This window comes from Diabrotica virgifera, chromosome 7 (assembly GCF_917563875.1).
Source record: "Diabrotica virgifera virgifera chromosome 7, PGI_DIABVI_V3a".
NCBI lineage: Eukaryota > Metazoa > Arthropoda > Insecta > Coleoptera > Chrysomelidae > Diabrotica > Diabrotica virgifera.
This window is the reverse complement of record NC_065449.1, coordinates 232,565,543-232,592,536: the sequence shown is the minus strand read 5'-3', so window position 1 is coordinate 232,592,536 and position 26,994 is coordinate 232,565,543. Positions and strand designations below refer to the sequence as shown.

General features: G+C 32.8%; 1 protein-coding gene across 1 annotated transcript in view; it reads right to left on the bottom strand.

Moving 5' to 3' along the window:
* Positions 1-3,732: 3,732 nt before the first annotated feature.
* LOC114348294 (protein escargot-like) overlaps positions 3,733-26,994 on the bottom strand; it is a 76,529-nt gene continuing 53,267 nt past the window's right edge. The window contains exon 2 of the mRNA XM_028298890.2: positions 3,733-8,822. Coding sequence (XP_028154691.1) covers positions 7,705-8,822 — 1,118 coding nt within the window. The 3' untranslated portion in view covers positions 3,733-7,704. The remainder of the gene's footprint in view (positions 8,823-26,994) is intronic.

Here is a 26,994-nt window from a genome sequence, read left to right as displayed (position 1 = left end):
GTAGAATTCCTTCCCCTTAGTCTTCACTGCAGCATCCATGTGCTTGCATATTGTAGAAGCCTTGGAGGTTGTCACCAGGAAATGGGCCAATAAAGTTTTTCAATTAAAAATCTTTTAAAAATATTTAATTTACAAATATTTTTATTAGGTTGAAAAACTTAGTCTAATACTGTAAATGTCTACCACTAGATCAAACTTTGAATAACGCTTAAACCATAATATATATATAGTGTCAACGCAGGTCTTTTAGGCCCATAGCTTAACAATTGCTACCCATTCTTTACGGTATTTAGTTTTTTGTATCCAATTTCTATCACCTTTGATTTTAAGATCATTTTCTGCTTATTCTAACCATCTATTCTTTGGCCAACCTAGTCTTTTTATTTCATTCTTTAATTTTTTCTTAATGTCCTAAATATCTTAATCATCTTGCTTCTACAACTTCTGATATCGTAGGCTCTTTAAGAAGACTCATGATCTCGGCATTGGTTCTTCTTCTAAATACCTCACCCTATATAATATTTTCAAAATTCTTCTCAATATTTTCTTTTTTCATTTATTCATTTTTTCTTCTTGCGTTTGATTTAGCACCCATATTTCGCTTGCCTAATATGACTGTCGGTAAAAACTGTTTTGTTTGTATTTTGGCTCGTCTCTACACATTTTTGGATATAAGAATTTTGTGTATAATATCTGCCCCAACATTCCCTTTTTGTATTTTAGGTCCTGTTACCTTCCTTGTATACCACAGAGGTTAATTAACCTACTTTATGTTGTTATTATTTTCACAATGTCCTTACAGACCCTCTTAGACAAAGTTTTTCTGTTGCTTTAAGAAATTTTTAACTCCTATACTGGATATATCTACCGTAGCTCTTCTGCAATTTTAATTTTTGTGATAATGTTGCTTATTGGCAACATATTTAATCTAACTTTTTCCAGAAAAAAAATAAAATAGAACGAAAAAAAGGGTAACAAATACTGTAAGAGAGATGGAACCATATAACGATTCAGAATAACAGAAAAAATAGAAAAACTATACATAGAATAGCATATTAAAAAAGGGAGTTATCACGAAATATAATAAAACCTCATTCAAAATCCATATTAGAAAAGTTCAAATACATATATAAACAAATTTACGTCGAAAAACTCTTCAGAATAACTCAAAACAAAGAGAGTCTTACCATGTTAATCGCCAATGTCAAGTGAACTTGATGATATGAAGGCACGTTGAGAAGAAGCAGGCATAAATGGAATGTGGTGGGCAATTTCTGAATAATACTGGCAAGGGAAGGCAAGATCAAAGAAATTGAGAAGACGTACATTTTGGAGTGCAATTTAAAACGAAAATAAAGAGAGAAAAACGCAAAAAGAGGGGCTAGAATTTCTGGATAAGCTTAAGTCCTATCTATGTACAGTATTTGAATCGGAACATAGGCAGGCACTTTCAATGCAATAAGATAGATTCTTGATTTGCAATTAACCAGTGTAAATTTCAAGACAACATCGCATTGCTTCATATTTAATTCATTTGTTCGACTGCACTGAACTGAGGTGCCCCATCGGATTGCTTCGTTTGCTTGCGAAGGTGCGACAGCCAGCGGTGAAGGGACCACAGTCGAACAAATGAGTTAATTTTAAAACATCGCAACGTTATATTGAACTTTGCACTGGTTAATTGTAAATCAAAGACCTCAGTTCAGTGCAGTCGAACAAATTAATTAAATATGAAACAGTTCGACACTGTCTTAAAATTTACACCGGTTAATTGCCAATCAAGAACCTAAACGTACTGTAACGTATTGCATTGAAAATGCCTATGTTCCCCAATTATATTTCCAATACTGTATACTGCTAGTGTTTAAGCTGGTATTATTTCGCTCTCTATTTTCGCGTTTCTAATATAATTTTATCATTATGTCACTGTGTTTACTTCTTTGACGAGAATTTTAAATTTTATTGATATTTATATTAGCTGCACATATTGTACCTCGTTTTAGAGCTCTCTTCTTAATAACATAAATTTGAAAAGGCTAATACTGTCTTTATCCCACCTCAGGGTGGCAAGTTAAGGCTCTGATGTGATTTTATAGCCGAGCTAATAACCAGAAAGTGGGTTTTAATAATCTCAGAGAACTGGCGGATCCTAAAAGGAACTCTCTAAATACATAGGGGGATCGGGATTGGAAAATGCGACTAAATTATGCGGCAGGAACCGCTTTAACGTATTAATTCCTTCCTTAATCTAAATATGTTTAATAATACTAGGTATTTGCATAAGTTCGTTGTATTTGAAACGTTGCTTACGGTCTTAGAGAACCTTGAAAATTTCGCGTTATTCGTTAAAGACGTCGAAGGAAGGAGTTGGAATACATTTACATGAATTTGGTTGAGTCAAAATCGCTGCAGTCGATAATAGAAGTGCAGAATTAATTTCTGAAAGTTTCTTTATAGAATTAATGCGTTCCTTTAAATTTAAAATTATGTTTCAATTATAATTTAAACAAGTACTCGACTTATCGAATCTCTACTTTGTTAATTGGTTTCGAAATAATATGAGGTACATTCCATGTCAAATCATTCAAGCAAAAACTTTTGTATCTCCGATTTTTCTGAAACTTGGTGTACCTATAGCTTCTGCGGGACGTAAAAATAAGATATTTAAGGTCAAAAAAATCTTCTTCTTATTTTTTTTTTCTCAAAATGTGTTTTTATGCGATTTTACAGTGATTTGGTGTTTGTTTAAACAAATTTGCATTTTCCATCGTAAAGTATCAATGGAAAAAATAATATTTTAATAGAAGGGACTCAAAAATCTCATTATGTGGCATTATAACAAGTTATTTTGATTCAAAATAAGTTTTTGATCAGATTTTATAGTGTAAAAAACGTTAAAATACCGTTTTTTACATTTTCCTCCATTCCTAAAATACGTCATAATCGATTTGGCTGAAAATTTGCCCACAGATAGCGCCAAAACATAGGACTTTAAGAGGTTAGAAGGATTTGAATTATATTTCAATACAAAAAAAAGTAACATGCAATAATATCAGACTTAAAAGTATATTTGTCAAGTCGGGATAGCATTTGACCTTGCATGCCGAGCTGCCCAAAATTTTATTTTTCTAATCTTTAGGGGGGTCAATAGTAGCCTAAATTTAAAATCGCGAATGAATTCCTGCGTTACGTTAGCCGCCATCTTGATTTTAAATTAGAACCGTTTTGATCAATATATCCGCCATTTTTAACTTTTCGACAAAAATCGTAGGAACTGAAATTGTTCCAAATAAATCGTGTTTACAATTATTACAATTTCTTCTTAACAATTTTTGTCTTGAGGTCGATATTTTCCGAGTTAATTTTACTTGCAGAAGATACCTATATTTTTGACTATGATATTGCATGTAACGTTTTTATTATTGTAATATAATTCAAATCCTTCTAACCACTTAAAGTCCTATATTTTGGCTGTCTGTGGGCAAATTTTCAGCCAAATCGATTATGATGTATTTTGGGAATGGAGGAAAATGTAAAAGACGGCATTTTAACGTTTTCCACACTATAAAATTTGATCAAAAACTTGTTTTGAATCAAAATAACTTGTTGTAATGCCATAAAATGACATTTTTTAGTCCCTTCTATTAAAATATTATGTTTTCCATTAATACTTTACGATAGAAAATGCAAATTTGTTTAAATAAATACCAAATCACTGTAAAATAGCTTGAAAGAACATTTTGAGACAAAAGAGAAGAAGAAGACAATTCGATCTTAAATGCTTTATTTCTACATCCCGCAGGTGCTATATACCAATTTTCAGACAAATAGAAGTTCAAAAAGTTTTTTGATCCAAAATTGAGTGATTTGAAATGGAATCACCCATAAAGTCGGTAATCTAAATTATTCTATCTTCAAAATTTTAAGCATTGTAGTTATGAAAGCGTTAAGTTGCATATGAAAATCATCTATGTCATCTTCTTCTTCTTTAGCCTATTTCTATATAACTTTGAATATAGGCCTTCCTCAAATCTTTCCATTTCCGTCTGTCCTTGGCTGCGCTTTTCCAGTTAGTTCCTGCAGCTTTTACAATATCGTTTTTCCATCGCATCTGAGGTCTTTCTCTTCTTCTTCTTCCTGTCTACGATCTCCAGTTTTGGATTTCAGCATTCCATCTTTTACCTTCCTATTTGGCATTGGGGCCCGCAAATCTCCACTTTAACCCTGTTATATGTTCTGTTACATTTTTGACTTGTGTTTTCTCTCTTATTCATTTGTTTGATTTTCTGTCTAGCAGTTTTATTCCCAACATGGATCTTTCCATTTTTGTTTGAGTTATTTCTATTTTGTTTATGTTGTCCTTTGTTTTTCATGTTTCTGAGCCATACGTCAGAACAGGAAGGATGCACTGATCAAATCTATATCATACTAATTCAATATTTTTTTGTTTAAGTGGAAACTATATTATAAAATAGACAAAAAGACCAACGTTGGAATGCCACGATACAACATTGGAGACCTTACCAAAGTAAACGACCGAGAGGAAGACCACAGATGAGATGGGTTGATGATATTAAGAGTAGCCGGAACGAATTGGAAATATGTTGCTCAGGATAGAGACCGATGGAAGGAGTTGGGAGAGGCCTATGTCCAAACGTGGACGATAGAAGGCTAAGAAGAAGAAGAAGATATTATAAAATATAAAATAGCTTATTTTAGGTCATTCTATACAAAAATACAAAAAAGATTGTAGAATTTTGTTTTGCCTCTGTATAATATAAAAATTTGCTAAAAGGTTTAAGTTTCCGTCTTACAAGTCTTCGAAAGGGAATTTTAGGACTTTTAGGATTGCGGCTAAAAATATTCGACGAGAATAAACAAAATCCAATTGTTTATTTCCATTGACAAATGCCGCTAAGCAAAATCTACTAGGACGGTTGGAATAATTTTTCCGGCGTTCGGTACATCGGTCGTTAAGCAAATCGTCTCCTGAAAGAACACCGTTTATCAATAAATGTGTTGCCAGCTTTTGTGCTCTTTTGAGAAATCTGTTATGTTTTCCTTGTTGTGTTCCTCAATTCCATGTATTGTTACTTTAGTGCAGAACCAGTCCTGGGATGCAGTCCAGTTATTATGTTACTTTTAGTATTTCTACTTAAGAAAATTACAAAATATTAAAGCATGTACTTCATACTTTTTGTTTCACATAATATACAATGCTTAAAAAATTCGTTTATAAATTACTATTATTTAATCATTGATTTAAACGTTTTCCAAATAATAAAATTTGGTTAAAAAGTGTATACAAATCATAGTATGAAAGGTTTTTTAAAATAAAGCTTACCAAATCATGCTTCTGCAAGTATGAATTCAAATAACAAAATAATACTTTGTAAAAAACAATTTATTTTAAGCTAATAATATATTATTTAATTGGAAGACTAATTTTTTTAATAACCGTATTTTCTAGGCATTTTTTTAGAAAATCCAAAACTTAATATTTTATAAATACATAGATATCTTTTGGTTAACGCAAAACATTGACTGTTACTGAATAGCTATATATAATATAGTCTTAAATTCAGTCTATGATTGACATTAATAATTAGTTTAATACACAAAAAGGAAAGGGTACCCCCGTTAAGATGGACAAAATGTCCTCACTCCCAGAATTCAATTTTTTACGTTTATTTATATTTTTTATGTCCTGTGTGATTAAACAATAAGATTCATCAACATTTTAGCCCATCCCATCTCCCCCTCCCTTTACAATCAAAAACTTCATTTTTTATTTATTTTTTTTTTCGGTGGCTTGCAATCAATTATTTAAAAATTTATATTGAGTATATCGTTTTTTTTTTGTGTTATGTACATATTTTATCAAAAAATATATTTATGATTTATTCCAGACTTAACCTTCAAAAACACGCAGAACTTGTTTTTAGGGTCTTTTGGAAAAATTTTCTACTTTATAGCCTTTAATATAGATCAGATCAATTTTTTTTATAGGTAGATTTGAAGTAAATAATTCCTTTAAGATATTCAAAAATTGGAATAAACACCTTTAAACCCCTCGAAAAACCATGTTTTTGAGATTTTTGAGGGTTTTTGCGGAGTTAAGCATATTTATTGAGATCGATCTGAATCAATTCATTTCCAATTCATACTAAATAAATATAAAAATAGTTTCAGGCCTAAAGGAAGTAAATGCAACCATCGCTTATACAAAACATCAGATTTTTAATGGTTATACAGGGGTCTTTACTGGATTTATTCACACAAAATTTTTGAAAACAGAATCTTTTCAAAAACTTAATAAAATAACGCAAGACTATGTATTTCCCATATTCAGAGAAGCTAAAGATTTTTTAAACCATGCGAAAAGCCTGGTTTTCTTTGCAATGCGCGTCATAATAGTATTTAAAGGTATTAATGCCTGGTTGCACCAACAGATCTTAAGCTCCAGCTTAGCTAAGCTCCACTTATGGATAGGGCCTCCTTGAGTATCACTTACGTTGCACCATAATTTTAGATTCTTACCTTATTATCAATTATATCTATTATTATATTATGGTATTCTTATTATTATATTATGGTATATTGTAATATATTATAATTATATTATATTAATTCTTATGATAATCTCGACTTCAGCTTAAGATCTGTTGGTGCAACCGGGCATAAAAGATGTAAATATCCAGTAAAAATTTACAAAAAAAATTAAAAACTAGGTTTTTCGTATAAGAAGAGGTTGCATATATTTTATTTCTCTACGGCTGGAAAATACAACATCCCATGTTTTTTAAAAACATACTTTTTAAAAAAATACACAACACAAAAAATTAAATCTTCTCTCCAAAAGAAAGTTAATCGTTTTTTTTTTTTCGGAAAAAAAATCATTTTGAGGTTATGTACCTATACTCAACCTATGGTTTTATGTGGAAAAAAAATAAAAACTCAAAAATGACGGTTTTGGTGGTGGGGGCTGAGGAGGGAAGTGGAGGGCTAAAATTGCTCCGAGTGTTATTTTTTAAGCACATAGAACGTAAAAAAATGAAAAACAGGGAATTCTTGGAGTGAGGTCATTTTGACTGTCTTAACGGGGGGTAAACATTCATCGAACGTTTTAAACGCATTTTAAAAAACAATATTGTTTCTATCAATTCCGACGTGCCTAAAATACAATTTTGATAATATTTTATCTCCCTTTTAGGGCCAACGTACTTTCCAGCCTCCTTCGATCGCTACCTTTATCTCTGCAAAAAAAGTAGAAGAAACAGTGTCTGCAATAACTGCTGTCTATATACATCCTTTTGAATTATTAGTCTAAAAGGTACAGCTTATGTACTAATCCTAAATTAGTGGACGTGTTGCGATGTGTTATCTCTTTGGAGGGGATATTTACAAGGGGCGTCACTTACGAAAAATAAATCCGGCTATCTAGGCGGCCATGCTCGCCTTTGCCGTAGATGTAACGCTTAACTAAACTAAGGAAAGACTAGAAAGCTTGACTAGACAAACTCAGATCGAGAGAGGCCACGGCATTCCATAATAATTTACATGATTCCTCCAACTATAGTGCAAGAATATTATTATACTACATTGAAAAAATATAGACTTTGGCAAGAGCTAGAGGACGTCATATAGGCAAGAGTCTGCCGATTTGTAGTCCACGCAGGTTCATTTGTTGTGGTACGACTAAAATCAACCTGCGTAAACACGAACCGGCACAGGTGTAGCTACAGTTATTTCTTTTGAACTTGGCTCTTCTTTACAAGTTAATGGAGATATAACTTCTTCCTTCAAACAAGCTGATTCCAGATGTTTGTTGAGATAAGATTTAAGAGCAAACGTTTTATGGCAGCGCGGGCATTCGAAGTTTTTGTCTGCTGAATGCGTCTGCATGTGTGCTCTCAAATTTGATCGATCGGCAAAGGCTTTCCCACAGTGTGCACAACCATATGGTTTTTCTCCAGTGTGGGATCTGAGGTGACCTTGGAGAAGCCATGGTCGTGAAAACTGCTTCCCACAGACCCCACACCGATGAGCTAGTTTATGCGTAAGAACATGCATCGCTAAAGCGGGCATGCTTACGTATGCTTTTCCACATGTTATACATTTTTTGGCAGCTTGTGAATCCAGACTTCGATGAGTTTGTTTATGCCTGGAGAGGTTACTAGACGTCGCGTATTGTTTTCCACACTCGCTGCAGGTATATTTAGGTTTTTCTGTAACTTTAACTACTGTTATATTTCCCGGAGATTCTTCAGAATCGTGTCTCTTTTTTGATCGTCCATCACTTACGAAAAAGGCTTCATAAGTGTACGCTATAGTTTTAGCAGGCTTTATAGATGGACTTAAGTCGCCCATTGTTTGAGGAATGTTTGGATCTTGGACATCCGGAGGAAGTTCCAATATATGGTGTTGTTCTTGTATTTGAATTTGCGGTGGAGGTGGTAAAAAAACCGTCGTAGAAGCACTTAAGTCCAGTATAGCGTGAGCAGCGTGAAGATCTTCTTCAGCTGGAACTCTAATGGTGTGATGAAAAAACGGAGGAGAAGGTTTGTCTTCAAGTGAGTAAGGTCGGTATATATCCTTCTTCTTTGGAGGCAAACTCAGCGCTGTTCCGGTACTCGTATAAGTCATTGCTAAAGATTTTTTGTGTTTGATTGGAACTTGATTAGAAGTGTTATACTCATACCGTACGTCAGTTGGTTCTTCAGCATTTCTTAAAGTGATGTAAGACGCTTGTGGTTGACTAGGTAGTTCAGATTTTGGAACAAAAGTTGTGTAGCTTGAAGAAGAAATATCGTGAAGATATCCTGAAACAAAAAGGAATTGTTTAGATTATACAAGACCATTACTGGATTAGCAGCAAAATATTCAGTCCTTTAGCAAGTTACATTTAACAACGTTAGTTACAAATTTAATAGTTTTAACAACGTTAGTTTTCTTATTAATTATTACATCGCCACTGATTAAAAAATATTAACAGATAAAAAAATTGCGCAAAATCCATTCTTTGGATCAGATTCTATTCACGAATAGACCTATAGGCCTTTCAGTGTAGAGGTTTACTTGTTTTTTAAGCAATTTTCTAAAGCAGACCACGTCCAACTATACAAAAATTGTTTTCGTTACGATTCGGAACCCGCTAAAGGGCTCCCGGAAGATCCCAAAAGGGTGAAATGTACATATGAGGATGGTAGTTTCCTCTTAAACGGAATGGAATATTAACTGTGTTTCACTTTCTTTTAATTTTACTCCTATCTGAGTACAGAGAATTAAGATTTGATGGAATTTTACCTAGATGGATTGACGGGTTGTGGAATGCAATCTTAGATTCCCCTAGTCTGCTTTATCCATCGTTCGTTTGTCTTGCAAATTGGAGAAGGTACAAATTCAGGTTGTGACCAGAAACTTGGTTCCAACGATTTAAGTTTTAGATTTTCGGATGTTCTGGACATTGCCATATTCCTACCATGCATAGATAAGTCCAAGACAACCATATGGTCAGTCAGGCTGACTGACCTGAGGTCAGTCAGCTGTTGTTACTAGGCCAAGGATGGACGGGTGATATCGACACCCGTACCATGAAAAAAGTTTATATGTTTTTGTGCAACGTGTATGTGGCCGTTTCTTTCTGTTTTTTTTTTGCTGTTTGCTGTTGTACGGAGGACTAAGTTAGCATTCACAATTTAAAAATCAAATTTACATTCCTAAGATGCACTTGTTTACACCTCTATGTAGCGGTACTTTTTTAGTATTTGACCATTAGCTCCGATGATGACGTTTATGTCGAAAGCGCTCAGCTAAGGAAATAAATTATTTACACACTTTGACATACCACATTTTCATTTTCCCTTATTCATTCAAGTGTGTACAAACTTATCAGTCTTTCAACTAATATTATTATTGTTTCCAATTCAGGTAACTTATCAAGATCTTCTCTCTCTCTCTCTCTCTCTCTCTCTCTCTCTCTCTCTCTCTCTCTCTCTCTCTCTCTCTCTCTCTCTCTCTCTCTCTCTCTCTCTCTCTCTCTCTCTTCACTTTTCGTATTTCTATTCTTAAGTTTTTGATATATTTTTATTAATGTGACGTGTTTATAACGAGTTTATTTGTTTAATTAAATAATGTAATTATAATAGCAAATTTCAAAAAGGAACAAATTAAGGCAAGAGAAAAGGAACTATATCCCACTCCTCAACACATATTGTTGCATATGGAGATGATATAGATCTCATAGGAAGAGACAAGGAAAGATTAAAATTAGCAGTAAAAAAGGGAACACGAGAAATCGGTCTAGAAATTAACGAAGGAAAAACAAAATATCTACTCTGCTCTAGAAGAGAAGATAGCAGCACGAGAGAAATCAAGATAGAAAACTACACTTCAGAAAAAGTTCAAAAATTTAAATATTTGGGAGTAATTGTGAATGGCAAAAATAACAGAAGTGAAGAAGTAACAGTGCAAATAATAGCAGGTAACAAAAGATATTGGAAATATCATAGGCTAATGCAGGACAAGAACTTATCCAGAAATATAGAACTGAAAATATACAGAGTTGCAACTGTATAAATTTCCCATAAATTTCTACAGTGAACAAATATTTTCAATATTTCAACATATTAGAACCTTGTACTTGTCCCTTCAAAACTAGTTTTTTACCCATATACCCTAAAACAAACTTTTCCCGCCTAACAACGAAACTAAAAGTTGCCCAACTACCAATAGTACTGTCGCCAGGGGGGGTACAACGGCCTCCTGTATTCAGATGGACTTACCCAAGTTTTTACTATGTATTTTGGCCCGTAGAACACGAATTTTTTGGGTAACAGTTGATCCGGATGTCGATAAGATTGTTATAAACAAAGAAGTTGAGAAATTACATAACAGCGATTTCTCGCAAAACAAAACATGTTTTTGTATTTTTTGGGCCATTCTAACCAAAAAATGTTCCTACAAGTTTTTTCGTAGGATGCATAGTTTTCGAGATAAACGCGGTTGAACTTTCAAAAAATCGAAAAATTGCAATTTTTGAACCCGAATAACTTTTGATTAAAAAATATAATAGCAATTCTGCTTACCGCATTTGAAAGTTCAAGTCAAATTCTATCGGTTTCGAATATATACATTGCTAAAAATTTATGTGTTTATTGCTAAAAAAAGCTATAAACACATAGTGTTTCCCGTGCCTAATACATGCGTTTACATGCATGCTAACGTAGAAATAGCCTCGCTTGCACTTGTACCTACTCTACCTACTCGTTCGATTTTAAATGAGAAATCATTGAAAACATCACTCCAGCACTAGGTGTTTATACTTGTGTTTAACAATAAAATAATAAATTTTTAGCAATGCAAATAACTAAAACCGATATACTTCGACTTGAACTTTCAAATGCGGTAAGCAGAATTGCTATTTTATTTTTTAATCAAAAGTTATTCGGGTACAAAAATTGCAATTTTTCGATTTTTTGAAAGTTCCACCGCGTTTATCTCGAAAACTATGCATCCTACGAAAAAATTTGTAGGAACACTTTTTGGTTAGAATGGCCCAAAAAATACAAAAACATGTTTTGTTTTGCGAGAAATCGCTGTTATGTAATTCCTCAACTTCTTTGTTTATAACAATCTTATCGACATCCGGATCAACTGTTACCCAAAAAATTCGTGTTCTACGGGTCAAAATACATAAAAAAAACTTGGGTAAGTCCATCTGAATACAGGAGGCCGGTGTACCCCCCCTGGCGACAGGACTACAACTACGAGTCTGTTTTCAACCATCGGCGAATGCACACCGCATTGAAGAAGCTCCAAATAATGTGGTTTTTGTCTATTTCCACCTCAAGTATAATAATATAGTTAATGTCTGTGGCCTTAACAACTAGGCAGTAAGTGATAGTGCCAAATAGTAACACAATATCAGCTGTATCAACTGTAAGTACAAAGATAATCCTATGTACAGCTGGTTCCAAAAAAAAACTGATACGACTCTTAAAGCGTATTTTGTAGAAAAATGAGCAGTGTACTTTTTTCTTCTTCTTCTTTTTGTTTTTGGTCTCGCTGCAAGGCAATTACCAGCACGATTTATAGGCGATCTTGATGTAGTCTGGCTCTAAGCCATATCAAAATCGCTGACTATGTTCTTTTAAAAGAGCTTTTGATGAGGTGTGATATAATGAATATGAGTTTAATTATATTTAATTTATTATATTTTGATGGATAAATACTTATTATTTACATGCTGTCACTGTCACTGCCAAATCTTAAAATTTGTCAGATAACTTCAACCTCAAAAATGGCTGTTTGTTTTTTTATTTTATTATTTGTCTGTCATAATAAAAATAATATAATGTCAGACCAATCATACACTGCTCAAAATAATGAAATCTTACTAAGAGTCGTATCAGTTTTTTTAGGAACCAGCTGTACATCTTATTCATTTACCTCTCGTCAAGTTCGCGGTATAGCCATTACGTGGAAACGGTTCGCTGTTCTATCAAAAACTCTATGTGTGATAAACTGTTTCATTTACTAGTAATTTAAACTTATAATATCAATCTGCTATTTATTCTTCGAGTAATTGAAATCTTGAATATACCTATTTTTTGTTACTTTATAAACATTGTGTTTTAATTACCTATCATCCTCTCCTTATCCCTAGCAAATATTATTCCTTGCAGGTGCTGGATTTCCAGCTGGTCCTTCGACAAATAAAAAGAAGAATAAGTTCCCAACATCTGTGTGCGAGAACCAGCCGAGTTCGCTACGGCGAGCTCCTTAATCGCACAGCAATCAGATAAGTAGTTACATATGCAGCTGAGACAATGTGCCTTACAGAAAAATATATATAAAAATTAAGAATATTAAAAGTAACATCCTCAGACAGATTATGGACCTGATAAGAATAGAAAACGGGGAAATGAGAAGAACAATGAAGAATGAACTAAGAGACATAATGAAGGGAGAAGATATAGTTAGATTTATTAAAGCATAGGGGCTGAGATGGCTGGGACACATAGAGAGAAGGAAAAACGACCTACTGATTAAGAAGATCACCAGATGGAAACCAGAAATTGAAAGACCAAGGGGAAGACCCAGAGAGAGATGGGAGGACCAGGTCATGAGTGACATCAAAATCCTGAAAGTGACAAACTGGAGAGAACTATGCACATATCTAAATGAGTGAAAGAAAATTGAAACGAAAGCCAAGTCATAAAACAAACATTGACAACACACAAGTGGAATGCGGGGTGGGGTGATTTACGGCTAGAAACGAATCAGAGGATTCAGAGAGCAAACATTTTACCCGGAATGAAAAGCATTGATGATGAATTATAATATATGAAATATTTAATACTCATGAAAATGGTTTAAAGTTAAAAACATTTCGCTCACCCCAGATAATTTAAGTAAGAGGGACCTTCCAACGAAGATATAATATAGATACGGAATAATATAAAAAGCGACATCGGATATGACAAAGCTTTTGTGCAAATCCGACCATGAGGCCTAGGATTAGAATATCATTTGCATAAATACGTCATTTGGATTCGTAAAGTCGTGTTATAATGACGTAATGGTTGAAAATGAGCCAATAAAAACTAGCGACAGGAGGAACAGAGAGAGTTTGACCTAATTGAGTAGAGTTGGGTTTTCAAAATGGCTTTGTTTTTGAGCATAAAGAACACAATTCTTGGCGTTCCCTTTTCAATTCATTTTTAAAACAGTTTCTTTAGTAGAACGATAAAATAACGAAATGAAAAAGTTTGGTAGTCCTTCTTCGAAATTTATTAAAGAGCTGAAACAAAAGGCGAAATTTATTACTTAAAGGAAGAAAACCTCTTTTAATCTTGCCGATAGGAAACACAGTGATATAGGAAAGAGTTTCATATAATATATATTATTTTGTTCTTTACAAAACAAAACTTCCTTTAGCTTGGCCGTAGTACTGGAACGATTGTTTGATATTGCTTTTTGTCTGACAACAATACAATATTTCTACCATGAAAACAATCAAATAAATCTCACCAATAAAATATTCGAAAGATATAAAAAATAATACAATCAGACAATATACAGTATACAGGGTTGAAATACCAAGAACTGAATATATCAAAGGCGCAGTTCCAAAGAACTGCGCTCACTTTTTTCTACTCCTATTTGTAGTTTCGACAAGATCATTGGTCAAGACACTTAACATGGCAGGGTATGGAGGGCCTGGTCTTCCTTTAAAATATGTATTTTTGAAATAATTTAAGTTTGTCTGAGTTTTATTTGCGTAATTTATAGATAATTATGTTTAAATTTGCTACAGTTAATATGTCACGAGAAACTTTCAAAGCAGGAACGATTAATTCACATTTTAGATGTACGATATACGGAGCAGTAGTGATGAGAGATACTGATCTTGGTCTTGGTCTTGCAGCAAGACCAAGACCAAAACCGCCTTTTGGTTTGCAAGACCAAGACCAAGACCAGGTTTCAAGACCAAGACCAAGACCAAGACCGAACCTTGCAAGACTACACAAGACTCTACACAAGACCAACCTGCAAGACTCTTGCACTTTTTTGCGAAATTGGATTTTTATTATTTAACTTTATTTTTTTAGTTCAATAATATATACTGACATTGTAATAAACCTTAAACAAAATCGAATTTTTAAAATACATAATATTTTAAGCTAAAAATCAACAATTTTGATATATACGTTGATCGGTAGTAAAACAGATTAAGGGGAATTGGTTTTATCATTTCTCTTCTAACTTTTCTAGCGTTATCTTATAATTTTACAACAGTAAGTACAGGGTATTTAACGTAAGCAGGCCACTCAAATAACAAAAAAGCAATCGAACGTCAAAAAAAAAGGGGAGCACAATGGAATTAAAAAAAATGCTCCGTATTAGACTGTAGTATAAGAACACATTTTATGAAAAGAATACTGATGACGTCGTTTCTGTAGTACCCAGAAATGACATTTAAAAACCGTATATGCAGAAACAGAAATAAAATTATTCCTATGACAGTTCAACAGTGTCCAGTATAATAGATTTTCCGCCATATTTGTTTCTAATTGGAACTTAAAAGCTAAAAATAATGAAAGTTTTTTGAGTGATACTGGATTCTTCGGAAAATGATTTTCATTAATTTTTCTATTTTCAGTTATTCTCTATTATGAACAGTTTTCGAGATATCTAGCTTTGTCACACTATACAGCCACTCTGTATATGCAGAATGTTTACTAAGTATGTGTACAAACTTTATATGTTAAACGTTCATATGAACTGAAAATAAATTTTTTTTAATGAGAAATCAGTGTTCACGTTCGATACATGTTTTCAATAAGAATTTTACATCTGGTTAAAATTGAAGGTTTTTTAAAAATTTTTCTCCACATAAAAAACACAGTTTTGCTTTTGCCTTGTATATAAGTATGTATAATTAAATAAAGCGCGTATTTCCTCCAAATAAAATAAAATGTAACTAAACTTTTTCTTTTTTCTTTTTTTTCACTATTTTTTCTTTTATATCATATGCTATTGAATGTATAAAAAGCAGGTTGTGTCTCAATTCAACTTAAAATTGAAAATTGAAAATAAACCTTTATATTTGAAACATACTCATTAAGAAAATAATTAGGTGAATGTATAATGTTAAAATTGGTATCCGTTTGAAACTACATTCTACATTCTTTTAAAATTTTAAAACAAAAAATATAGTTTCGTTCTTCACATCTTTATATATTTCAATGTACATTTTATTCGAAATTGTTTGGTTCAAATTATTACTATTAAAAAAACAAGACCAGCAAGACTCTTGCAGCCAGACCAAGACCAAGAACAAGACCGGCTAGTGCAAGACCAAGACCAAGACCAAGACTGCCTTTTAGCTGCAAGACCAAGATCAAGACCAAGCTTGCAAGAACAAGACGAAGACCAAGACTAGCCTGGTCTTGGTATTGTTCTTGTTTTGATCATCACTACGGAGCAGACATAATTGGGTAGTAAGCAAATGAAATAAGTAGGTCAAAAATTAGAGCAACTGAAATTGAGTTCATGAGAAGATGCTGTGAAGTAAAAAGACTGGATTGCATTAGAGGTAATGAGATAAAAAGAAGAATGACAGTAATTTGTATAAAATGTTTAAAGAAAAACATTCAATTTGATAAGAACTCTTAAGAAGAGCAGATCGTACAAGGTGGATATCATTCAGGATTGGAGTGTAAAAGGAAAGAGAAAAAGAAGGTAATATCGAAGATCGTGAAGAGATGAAGTGGGGAAGCCATGGAAAGAAAATACCTTAAAAATGGAGAATTGCGGGACAGAAAGGACTAGAGATGTTGGCTGAAAGGAAGAAGGTGGCGACAGCAGTAAAACTCCTTATGTAAAGTCGAAGCCATTCGTATTTCCTCTGATATAAGAACTTATCACCTACAAGGCTACAAGGCTAATCAACTTCGTCAAAAGTATTGGCATTCTGAAGATCCCTACTATAATCTAAAAATTTTGTTCTATTGTTAACACATTATGTCCGCTACCATTATACTTTCTATTCTTCTTCATGATGTGCTTCTGCTTATCCCTGACGAGTATTGGTGATCCAATCTTTATCTTGTCTGTAGGAGCGTAGAAAAACTGCACAGATGTTGTGTTGAATCATGTTCTGAGGTTCTTTAACCAGGATGCTCTTCTTCTTTCCAGATATTTTTCCTTGCAGGGTCGCTTGTAGGAGGGCATATCTGGATCATTTCGCATAATGTATTCGAAGTATTGTACTTTTCGAAATGGTGGTCAGTACCTATCATACTCTTCATTTTTCTGAAAATCTCATTTATGACTCAGTCAATCCATGGGAATTTAATTAATCTCAGATATAGCCAAATTTCGAATACTTTTAATCTTCTACTCATATCTCCATTCCATATTCCAGGTATATGATTCAACATCATAAAAAAGGACAAAGAAGACGTACATCACAACAGTCTTACTTTTTCACCAAGAGAGAGACCTTGGATTTTAAAGAGGGCTTCTATCCGGTTGAAGGTGGAAGTAGCTTATTCTATGTGCACTTTTGCCTCCTGCTTGTTAGTCTATTCTTCCTTTATTATGATGCCGAGGTAGTAGTGCGTTAGTCCTTTTACTATGGTCTGGTTGACAAAGACTTCTGGTCTGGTTGACCTTCTCTCTTGTTCTAGCTAATTATCATAAACTTTGTCTTCTGTACATTTATATTGAGTTCATATTGTTGACTAAAATACGTAATTTTGTTCATAACCCTCAAAAAAATTTAGTTCGTAATATTGATTAACAGTGATTACTGAATAGTATTTCGTTGTCACGACAATTTAATTTGTTGTTTCAACGAACTTTTAGACATTGACGAATGTATTTGGTTATTGTCACAATGATTGAATAATAATTGTGAGAATAACTAGAGTACATTAATCAATAACACTCAATTTATTCAGCCAATAACATAGGTTCGTATATTTAATAAATACTGTTAATTCTGGCAGCAACTCACGTTGTTGATTTCGTAGCCGACAAGCAATTACCTTGGTTTATCGTGACAACGTACAGATTTCATTAAAACAATGTACAAATGCAGTTAATATAGAGTAATATATGATTATTGAATAGACGTAAATTGATTTTTGTGACAACGAATGCATTAATCAATCTACAACTGCATTTAATACCCACAATCAATGCGTTCATTGTGACAATAATCGTAGTTCTTGAGACAATAAATGTTGTGCTTGACCATTTGAAAGTTAACGGCTTTTCCTTATCGTGATACCCCTAGCTTCTCTGTGTTACCGAAATGCCGAATAATAATTGCATTTCGTTTTCAAGTGTAGTCCGTAGTAGAAGGAAGGTTTTGTCTGCCTATTATCGTGAAATTTCGGTCGAATTATTTTTAAATGTATTCATTTTTTTCGAATCCTGGGAAAACTAATTATTATTTTTGAAAATTTAAATGCAAAATAAAATATTACAGTATTATCTATGGTCTGAAGTCCCTGAGAACCTCTATAATGATTATTTTAATAAGTCACAGGGGTGAAAAAGAGAAAATTTAGTATGATTTTTAATTTCAAATAGGCATACCATTCAACAGAAACTTTTTGTTTATTCTAAGGGATTTTCTGCCATCGGTAATAATGTAATATTTTATTCTGCGTTTCAATTTTTCAAAAATACTTATTAGTTTTCTCAAAATTTCAAAACAAATGAATGCGTTTAAAAAGAATTCGATCAAAATTTTGCACCTGCCCTCTCAAAAAGGATTAAAGTGTAATACATTTTTGGAATCACTATTTCAAACGCTTTTAAATAAGCTGTCACATGACGTACTTTCCCATTAAAAAAAATCAAAGTTACGCCGCGCCTGTCACCTGAAGAGGGATCGTGTAAATTTCGAAACATTGATGTTATAATATACTTTGATTATTGTTCTGAAGCTATTTTCTTGTGGCATTTTTATAATCAAGTATATTCAAATGGGAAATAAGCCACAATTTTACCTAAAAATTATTTTATTAACGTTTCGACGCCCAAGTCGGGTGTCGTTGTGAAAATACAAAATAATACTAAATAAACAAAAATGTTGTTGCTTAGTAAAAAAATATTGGCTTATATTATTGGCATACAACTCATCAATATTGGCAATATCATTTTAAAGTCGTCTACTTTAAAATGTATAATACGTGTCTGAATTGCCGATATAAATGAGTCAGACTAAATAAATTATTAGAAGAATTTTTTACTAAGCAACAACATTTTTGTTTATTTAGTATTATTTTGTATTTTGACAGCGACACCCGACTTGGGCGTCGAAAATAAAATCATTTTTAGGTAAAATTGTGGCTTATTTCCCATTTGAATATACTTGAATACTTTGATTATTTTAAAAATCGACCTGTCCGAGCGTTTTGCTTATGTGCTAAAAATAAATAAGTTAATAAGGGGGTGGGGGGAGTGTATCACTTATTCCAGTACACTGTATAAGTGAAATCATATGAAAAATCACACAGTGTAAAGTCCTTTAGGTTAAGGACAAAAAAGGGGGATTTAAAAAATGATTATTAATCAATTAATATCATACATTGGGCTATTGCATTCAGTAATTATTAATATAAAATACGTTCATAGTAGGAATGAACGAAACTGATTGTAAGAATGAATAGAATTGCTTGTAAAAAAAACCGTATTTATTGTGGGAATGAACGGAATTAATTGTAACAATAAACGGAAATAATTGTAGAAATAAACGAAATACGCTAGGAGAAATAACACTGTTATTGACACAACGAATAGTTTTCGTCGGTCAATTAACGACGTTGTTGTTTCAATAAATAGTGTTCGTTGACTCAGTGAACAGAGTTCGTAATATCAATAAATAGTGTTCGTTGACTCAGTGAACAGAGTTCGTAATACAAATAAAGTGATATTATGGTATACATAATGAATGTTCACCCATTCAATAAACGTAATACATTGGCTCAACGAACGAAAATAATGAATTGATGAACATCGTTTTGTTGTCCCAATAAAACCAAGAATTGGACAAATTTTAAGTATTGCGTTTGTTGTCTGAATTAACATTTTTATTGATATTACGTACCTTTTTCGTTGAGTGAAGGTCTTGTTGGTCTTCTAGATTGTCCGCAAAGAGTATGGTGTCATCTTCATAGGTGATATTGTTGTTCAACCGGTACTCAATTAGTAGAATGTCTTTTTCAGTTTCGTGCAAAGCATCAATAAATATGTTTTCAGAGTAGAGATTAAAGATTAGAGGATACAAACTACAGCCTTGCCTCACTCTACACATGGTCTTAACATATTCGATGTATTCACCTTTAATGCTGAGATTTGCGGTCCTGACTCCAGTAAAAGTTTCCAGATTTTAAGATCTTGGTTCTTAACTCCAGCTTCTTGTAATATTTGCATCATCCTTGCTTTCTGTATTCGACCAAAAGATTTCTCGTGATAAACCAGACATGCATATACAGGGTGTTTCATTAATAATTGTCCATATAGTAACTGGAGAAACCTTAGCACAAAATACGAAGATTTAACCTAAAACACTTAAATAAAATGTGGTTCCTTACTGAGCTACAGGGTGTTTTATCTAAAAATTTAAAAACTATTTTTGCTCAGAATTTTAAAAATATTCGATGTATCCTTTTCATACTTGGCAGCTAGTATTGGTACTGTCCAAGCTATTAAACTATGTTAAACAAACGTTTCTGGCTATTATCAGAGGCGTACGACTGGGGAAAGTGAATGGTTGACCCTTTCCAAATTCTACGCCACTGATTAAACTGCTATTTTAGCATAATTTTTAGATTCTCCAATACTTTCTATGCAAATAATATACTCTTCATTCGTAACGATAAAGTCATTAGTTTTCGAGATCTTTGAAGTTAAAAATGAAACGACACGGTTATTTTGATTAATGTAGTGTGTCGTTTCATTTTTAATTTCAAATATCTCGAAAACTAATCATTTTAGCGTTACGAATGAAGAGTATATTATTTATTTAAAAAGTAGTGGAAAATCAAAAAATTACACTAAAATAGCAATTTCGTCAGTGGGGTAGAATTTGGGAAGGGTCAACCAGCCACTATCCCCTGTCGTACGCCTCTGGTAGTAGCTAGAAACGTTTATTTATCTTAATTTAGTAGGGTGTATTGTACCTACATTTTCTGCCAAGTATGATAAGGATACGCGAAATAGTTTTAAAGTACTGAGTACAAATAATTTTTAAATTTTAATCATATGAATCATATAAATTAATCAAAATAACTGTGCCGTTTCATATTTAACTTCAAATATCTCGAAAACTAACGACTTTATCGTTACCAATGAAGAGTATATTATTTACGTAGAAAGGATTGCAGAATCTAAAAATGGCACTAGAATAGTAATTCCTCCAGTGGCGTAGAATTTGAGAAGGGTCAACCATTCACTATCCCCTGTCGTACGCCTCTGGTAGTAGCTAGAAACGTTTGTTTATCATCATTTAGTAGGGTGTATAGTAGTCGCACATTCTGACAAGTATGAAAAGGATACGTCGAACAGTTTTAAAATGCTGAGCAAAAATAATTTTTAAATTTTTAGATCAAACACCCTGTAACTCAGTAAGGAACCACATTTTATTTAAGTGTTTTAAGGTTTCTCCAGTTACTATATGGACAATTATTAATGAAACACCCTGTATATCGCAATTGACATAACATGAACCTGGACTGTTTAAGGGAAAATTGACTTTCACAGATTCACACAGCTTGTAAATTATACAATGGATTATCTTTAGGAACAATATTAGGAGATCTTACGCATGGCTCTTGTTTTTTTTTGGTTTGAAGTGCACTAGACTCAAACTTCAGCCATTCGTTTAGTTATTTTTATAACCTCAAAATTATTGTGTTTATTTGAAAATTCCACAGCTGTAATTTTGAACCAATCAAAATACGTTATTTTGACAGATCACCATGGCAACGGAGGTATTTTATCGGAAATTTTTTGCTCGTGGGGTACCCAACAGCGAATTATAGTGGAAATTTTTTGACGTTTACAATAACAGAACATTTTTGACAGACTGGTTTTTATTTGTTTACATAAAATTTAGTTTTGATTCATTTTAGTTACAAAGCTAAGATGTTTTCTATATTCTTCGGACACCTCTTCTCTTCTTAAGGCGAAAATGCAGGACTTTGAATGTTTTCAATTAAGTTTCTATGTCTAATAAAATATATATAATATTTAGACACTAATTTATTTACCTTTTTCCCATTCAGTACTTTCAATTTTGCGTAGTTTAGTTTTAAAAACGCCAAAAAATAATTTTCTATCACTTGTAGTTACTCAAAACTTATGTAAAATTGAAGAAAATACTATTTTCTATCTTGAAATGGTATTCCCATGCAACTACAATGAGTAGAAATTACGAATTTGAAAGCCTAAATAATTGCTGACAAAGCTATGGCGCGCTATTAATCTGTTCATGCAGCTTTCGATTTTCAAATGCAAATTTGGTGTGGAATTTTCTTACCGAATACCACGCGAAGTCAAATTAATATCCGGAATTTTTTTTTGATCATGATCATCGTCTGCGACTCGGGAAATTTTCAAAATATTCATGATCTCAAAAAAATTTCCGGAAATAATTTGACCTCTAGTGGTATTACTAGTGAAAATTATTACATAAATCTAAATACGGAAACAATCTTTGTTTTGTAGTGCCTATTTGTATTCAATAACACGCCTCAATCATATTGAAATTGATCGATGCGACAAAACATTACGTCCTTTTATTTGACTTATAATTATTTTAACAAATGATACTCCGCTACAAACAACGGCAGTAAATAAAGCAATGACAAAATACTGAAATTACTATGTTTTATTTATTGCGCCCTTTTGTCCATAACAATGAGTATCGATTCATAAAAACTGATTGAATCAAATATACATGTCATTTGATTAATAGAAGCAATTTAAGCTGATATCAGTATAGTAATATTCGTATTGCATGTCTTCGGATGCATTTTATGTACAAAAGTAAATTTAGTAAAAATTTTAACGAAAGGTAATTTAAAACGGGACATATTTCATTGATCAATTAATGTACATCGTGTGACAAAAGTTAATACGGTAAATTATCTATTATTGATGGGACCTAGTTGCGAATTGTCAATGGAGTAAATGTATATTTTTCGTACCAGCAAATTTTTAAACACGAAATGACAAAGTTAAAAAAGGTACCTAAGATACAAGCATTTCGCTCAGAACCGTGCCACGTATATCAAAAGAAAAGTGTATACAGGGTGCGCCAAACCTCGGATTTTTATTTTTTACGGCCAAACTATGGGGTATGTAAAAAATATTTAAGTCGAGTATGGCCCTTAAACCTAGTTTTAAAGGATGTCAAGAGAAACAAAATAAACGGAAAGGAGACTTATAATACTAAATGGAACACAAGTTATCGCTTATGCGGATGGTTTAACATACAGGGTGGGGCATTAGTGTGACAAAGTCCAATTACTCGTTTGTCGTAAGGGATATGAAAAAAAGTTATGTAGGTAAAAGTTGGGGCACACATAGTACCATAATTTAAAAATATTTTTTAAATATACAGGGGCGTGCGTATTGACAGGGTGACACAAACTTATGTTTTTTTTAATGGAACACCCTGTATATTTTTACATTTTTGGATTCTCCTCAATGTTTCCTTTCTTAAAATATATTGTTTTGTAATATTATACGAGGTAGCTTAAAAGTTAATTACGTTTTGTTTTGTTAATTTCGTAGCAACATCTAGACTCTAAAGAATTGTAGTGATTTGAGATCAAATTTTCTATTTATATTCAAACGATTTTAAATATAATCTACTACTGTTAATCATTAACAGTATAGCGATATGTTTAGTTTTAGTATACAGGGTGGGTCGAAACTTGGAATGACTATTTGCTGAGTTTTCTTAAATGGAACACCCTGTATTTTAGTATTGTAATGAAATGATATTTTATGCTACTTTTTTATTTCTTAAGCATTTCCTATACTTAAGTACTTTAGTTTGTAAGTTATTCGTGATTCTTTAAGCCAAACATTAATTGTAACAAACATTACGTGAAATTTTATTAGGTGGCCGTGAAAATATCCAATCACAAATAATTTTTCGAAAAAAAATACATAATAATCTAGCCTGATTCCTAATTTATTAACCTTTAACTACACGCGCTGGCGTACTTTGTACGCCAGATATAAGAATTCTACTGGAAATATATTTAAAAATTTAATTTTTGACCTTGCTTATTTTTCTAACCTATCACTGGAATGTGCTTTACAATTTGGTTTTAGTTTCGTTATAATCGGCGTTCTGGAAAGATCGTAATTTACATTTTATTATTTGTTGTTTCCGGTGGTGGACAATATACCCCAGGATTATATTACTATAAGTCGTAATATAAGTACATATTTTAATTTTTTTTTTAGTCATTATGGCAAAAAATATATTTTTCTTTGTAAACAATACTTTTTCTCCTGTAAAAAATCACATTTAAAAAAAATTTTTATTAGTAATTTTATTTATCATGGAATCCAGTTATTCCATGATTCCAGTTATAAATCCCAATTGGCTTAATGAAAAGGAACTCCAAGTATTCACTGATGCCGAATAAGGTTTATAACAAACAACTAAGTGTATTTTTTCAAAAAAAATTAAACAAATCCGCTGTTTTTAAGTGTATTTTCTTGTGGCGTACAAAGTACGCCACGCGTGTAGTTATGTTATAACTTGATGCGCGGGTAGTTAAAGGTTAATATTGGATGAGATATTCAAATACATTCGTAGTTAAAGTTGTTGGTACTTAAAATATTAATCAAACATACAAAATTCTCCCTAGTTGGCTATAAAATAATATATCATTTCGACCAACACTGTATACTAAAATTTAACATTTCGCTATACTGTTAATTTTTAACAATAGTAGACTATATTAAAAATCGTTTGTATATGAAATAAAAATTTGAGGTCAAATCACTACAATTCTACAGGGTGTAAAATATTGTTACGAAATTAACAAAAAAACGTAATTATCTTTTAAACTATCTCGTATAATATTACAAAACCATATATTTTAAGAATGGAAACATTGAGAAAAATCCAAAAATGTACAAATATACAGGGTGTTTCATTAAAAAAACAAATTTGTGTCACCCTGTCAATACGCACGCCCCGATATATTTGAAAATATTTTTAAATTATGGTCCTATCAGTGCCCCAACTTTTACCTAAATAACTTTTTTTTGTATATCTTACGACATGTAGTAGAGAAAAGAGAAGACTTAATAAAAGCCATAAACAAGCTACATGTAGAAGAATGAAAGGTGGGATTAGTAATTAATAAAAAAACCAAATACATGCAATTGAATGAGGAAGCTGGAAGAGGACTAATAATAACGGGAGAATATAAATTTGAAGAAATAATCAACTTCAACTACCTAGGAGTAACAATAGGAAAAAGTAGCAAAGATAAAATACAGGAAAGAATCCAGAAGGGTAATCAAGATTTTGGAAAGAATAAACAATTACTCACATCCAAACACACCAGCACACAAACAAAAATCAAAATATATTATACACTGATCAGACCAGTTATCACGTATGCAATGGAAACCACAACGCTGACAGAAAAAGATGAAGAAGATCTAAGAACAGTAGAAAGAAAAATAATGAGATCAATATTGTGACCAAGAAGAACAAGCGACGGAGAAAAAAAAAAACCAGTCAAAAAATTCAACAAGAAATGGGAGGCGAGAACATGGCAAGATACCTACATGAAAGCAAGACGACTAGAATGGGTTGGCCACATAATGAGAAGAGCACTCACAAAAATGATAAAAAGAATTACGAACTGGACACCCCTGGAACCAAGAAAAAGAAAAAGACCCGGGATAAGATGATGGAACTAGATAAAGGACATAAAAATAATGAAGAAAAAAGACTGAAATGCAAGATGCAGAAATAGAAAAGATTGGAAATACATAAACAAAGCTCCAAATACACATATCGATCTATAAAAAAATAAACCAAACAGGAATAATCCACTTAGAAAAATGGATTACTATTATGCCCCGGCATTGCAATAATCCACTGGGATTGAACGGCTGTGATGATGATGATGGGCAGTTGAACCAGACAGCCAGATGTCGCGCCAATGTCAGTAAGCCTTGGATCTACATAACCGGCCAACCCACATCTTAGTGCGGTTCAGAACATTTAGTCATGACCGAAACCAATATACAATGACGCAATGAAGGATTTAACGAATACAATATAATGACAGAAAACTCGAATAAAGCAGCATGTCAAAAGAGCCTTAGTTGCGTATACTCGTCCAATAGTGACGTACAGTGCCTCAAATGATAGGATTTAATGAATAGAATACAATGACATAGAACAGAACTGATATGTAGTAAAGATCGAAAGTCTATAATTTATAGTATTTTAGATTATACAGGATCATGCCGGTAATAACAACCAATGTAATTGCTAACGTTATTGGGATATAATACGATGTTAGAATGGGAAAACAGAGGTTTTAATGTCGATGGCGAAAGACTGAACCACCTACGATTTGCAGATGACAAAGTTCTAATAAGCGAAGACTTGAAGGAAGTCACCGAAATGCTGCAAGGACTACAACGAGTTTCTCAAAAAGGAGGGTTGGAAATAAACTTTGGGAAAACTAAAATGATGACCAATTTAGTACCTAGCGGACAATTGAAACTAGAAAACTGCCATATTGAAACAGTTGACAAATACATCTATCTATACTCCGTCTACCGAAGAGACGGAGTAATCGCGTGAATAAATCGCAATATTTCTTCAAAATACCTTAACTCATGCCCTTGTACACAATACCGATAACAAGGTATTCGGTATTCGTGTTATCAGTAATGTGTACAAGGGCGTAAGTTAAGGTATTTTGAAGAAATATTGTGATTTATTCACTTGATTACTCCGTCTGTTCGGTAGATGGACTATAGGCCACGAAATACAAATAAGTAGAGACAACCAAATATGCAAATTATCTAGAAGAATAGCTTTAGGATGGGCAGCGTATGCAAAACTAAGAGACGTGTTCAAGTAAAACATCCCAATTACGCTAAAAAGAAAAGCATTTAACCAGTGCGTACTTCCAGTGTTTACTTATGGAGCTGAGACACTAATATTGACTAAAACATCAATAAGAAAATTACAAGTAGCACAACGAAAAATGGAAAGATCCATGATTGGCCTAACTTTGAGAGACAGAATACGAAATGATGAGTTACGGCGAAGAACTGGAGTGGAAGACATCATAAAACGCATTACGGAGTTGAAGTGGAAATGGTCAGGACACGTCGCAAGACTGAGAGACAACAGATAGACAAAGAAGATTTTGGAGTGGCGGCCAAGGGCAGAGACGCGAAGTCGTG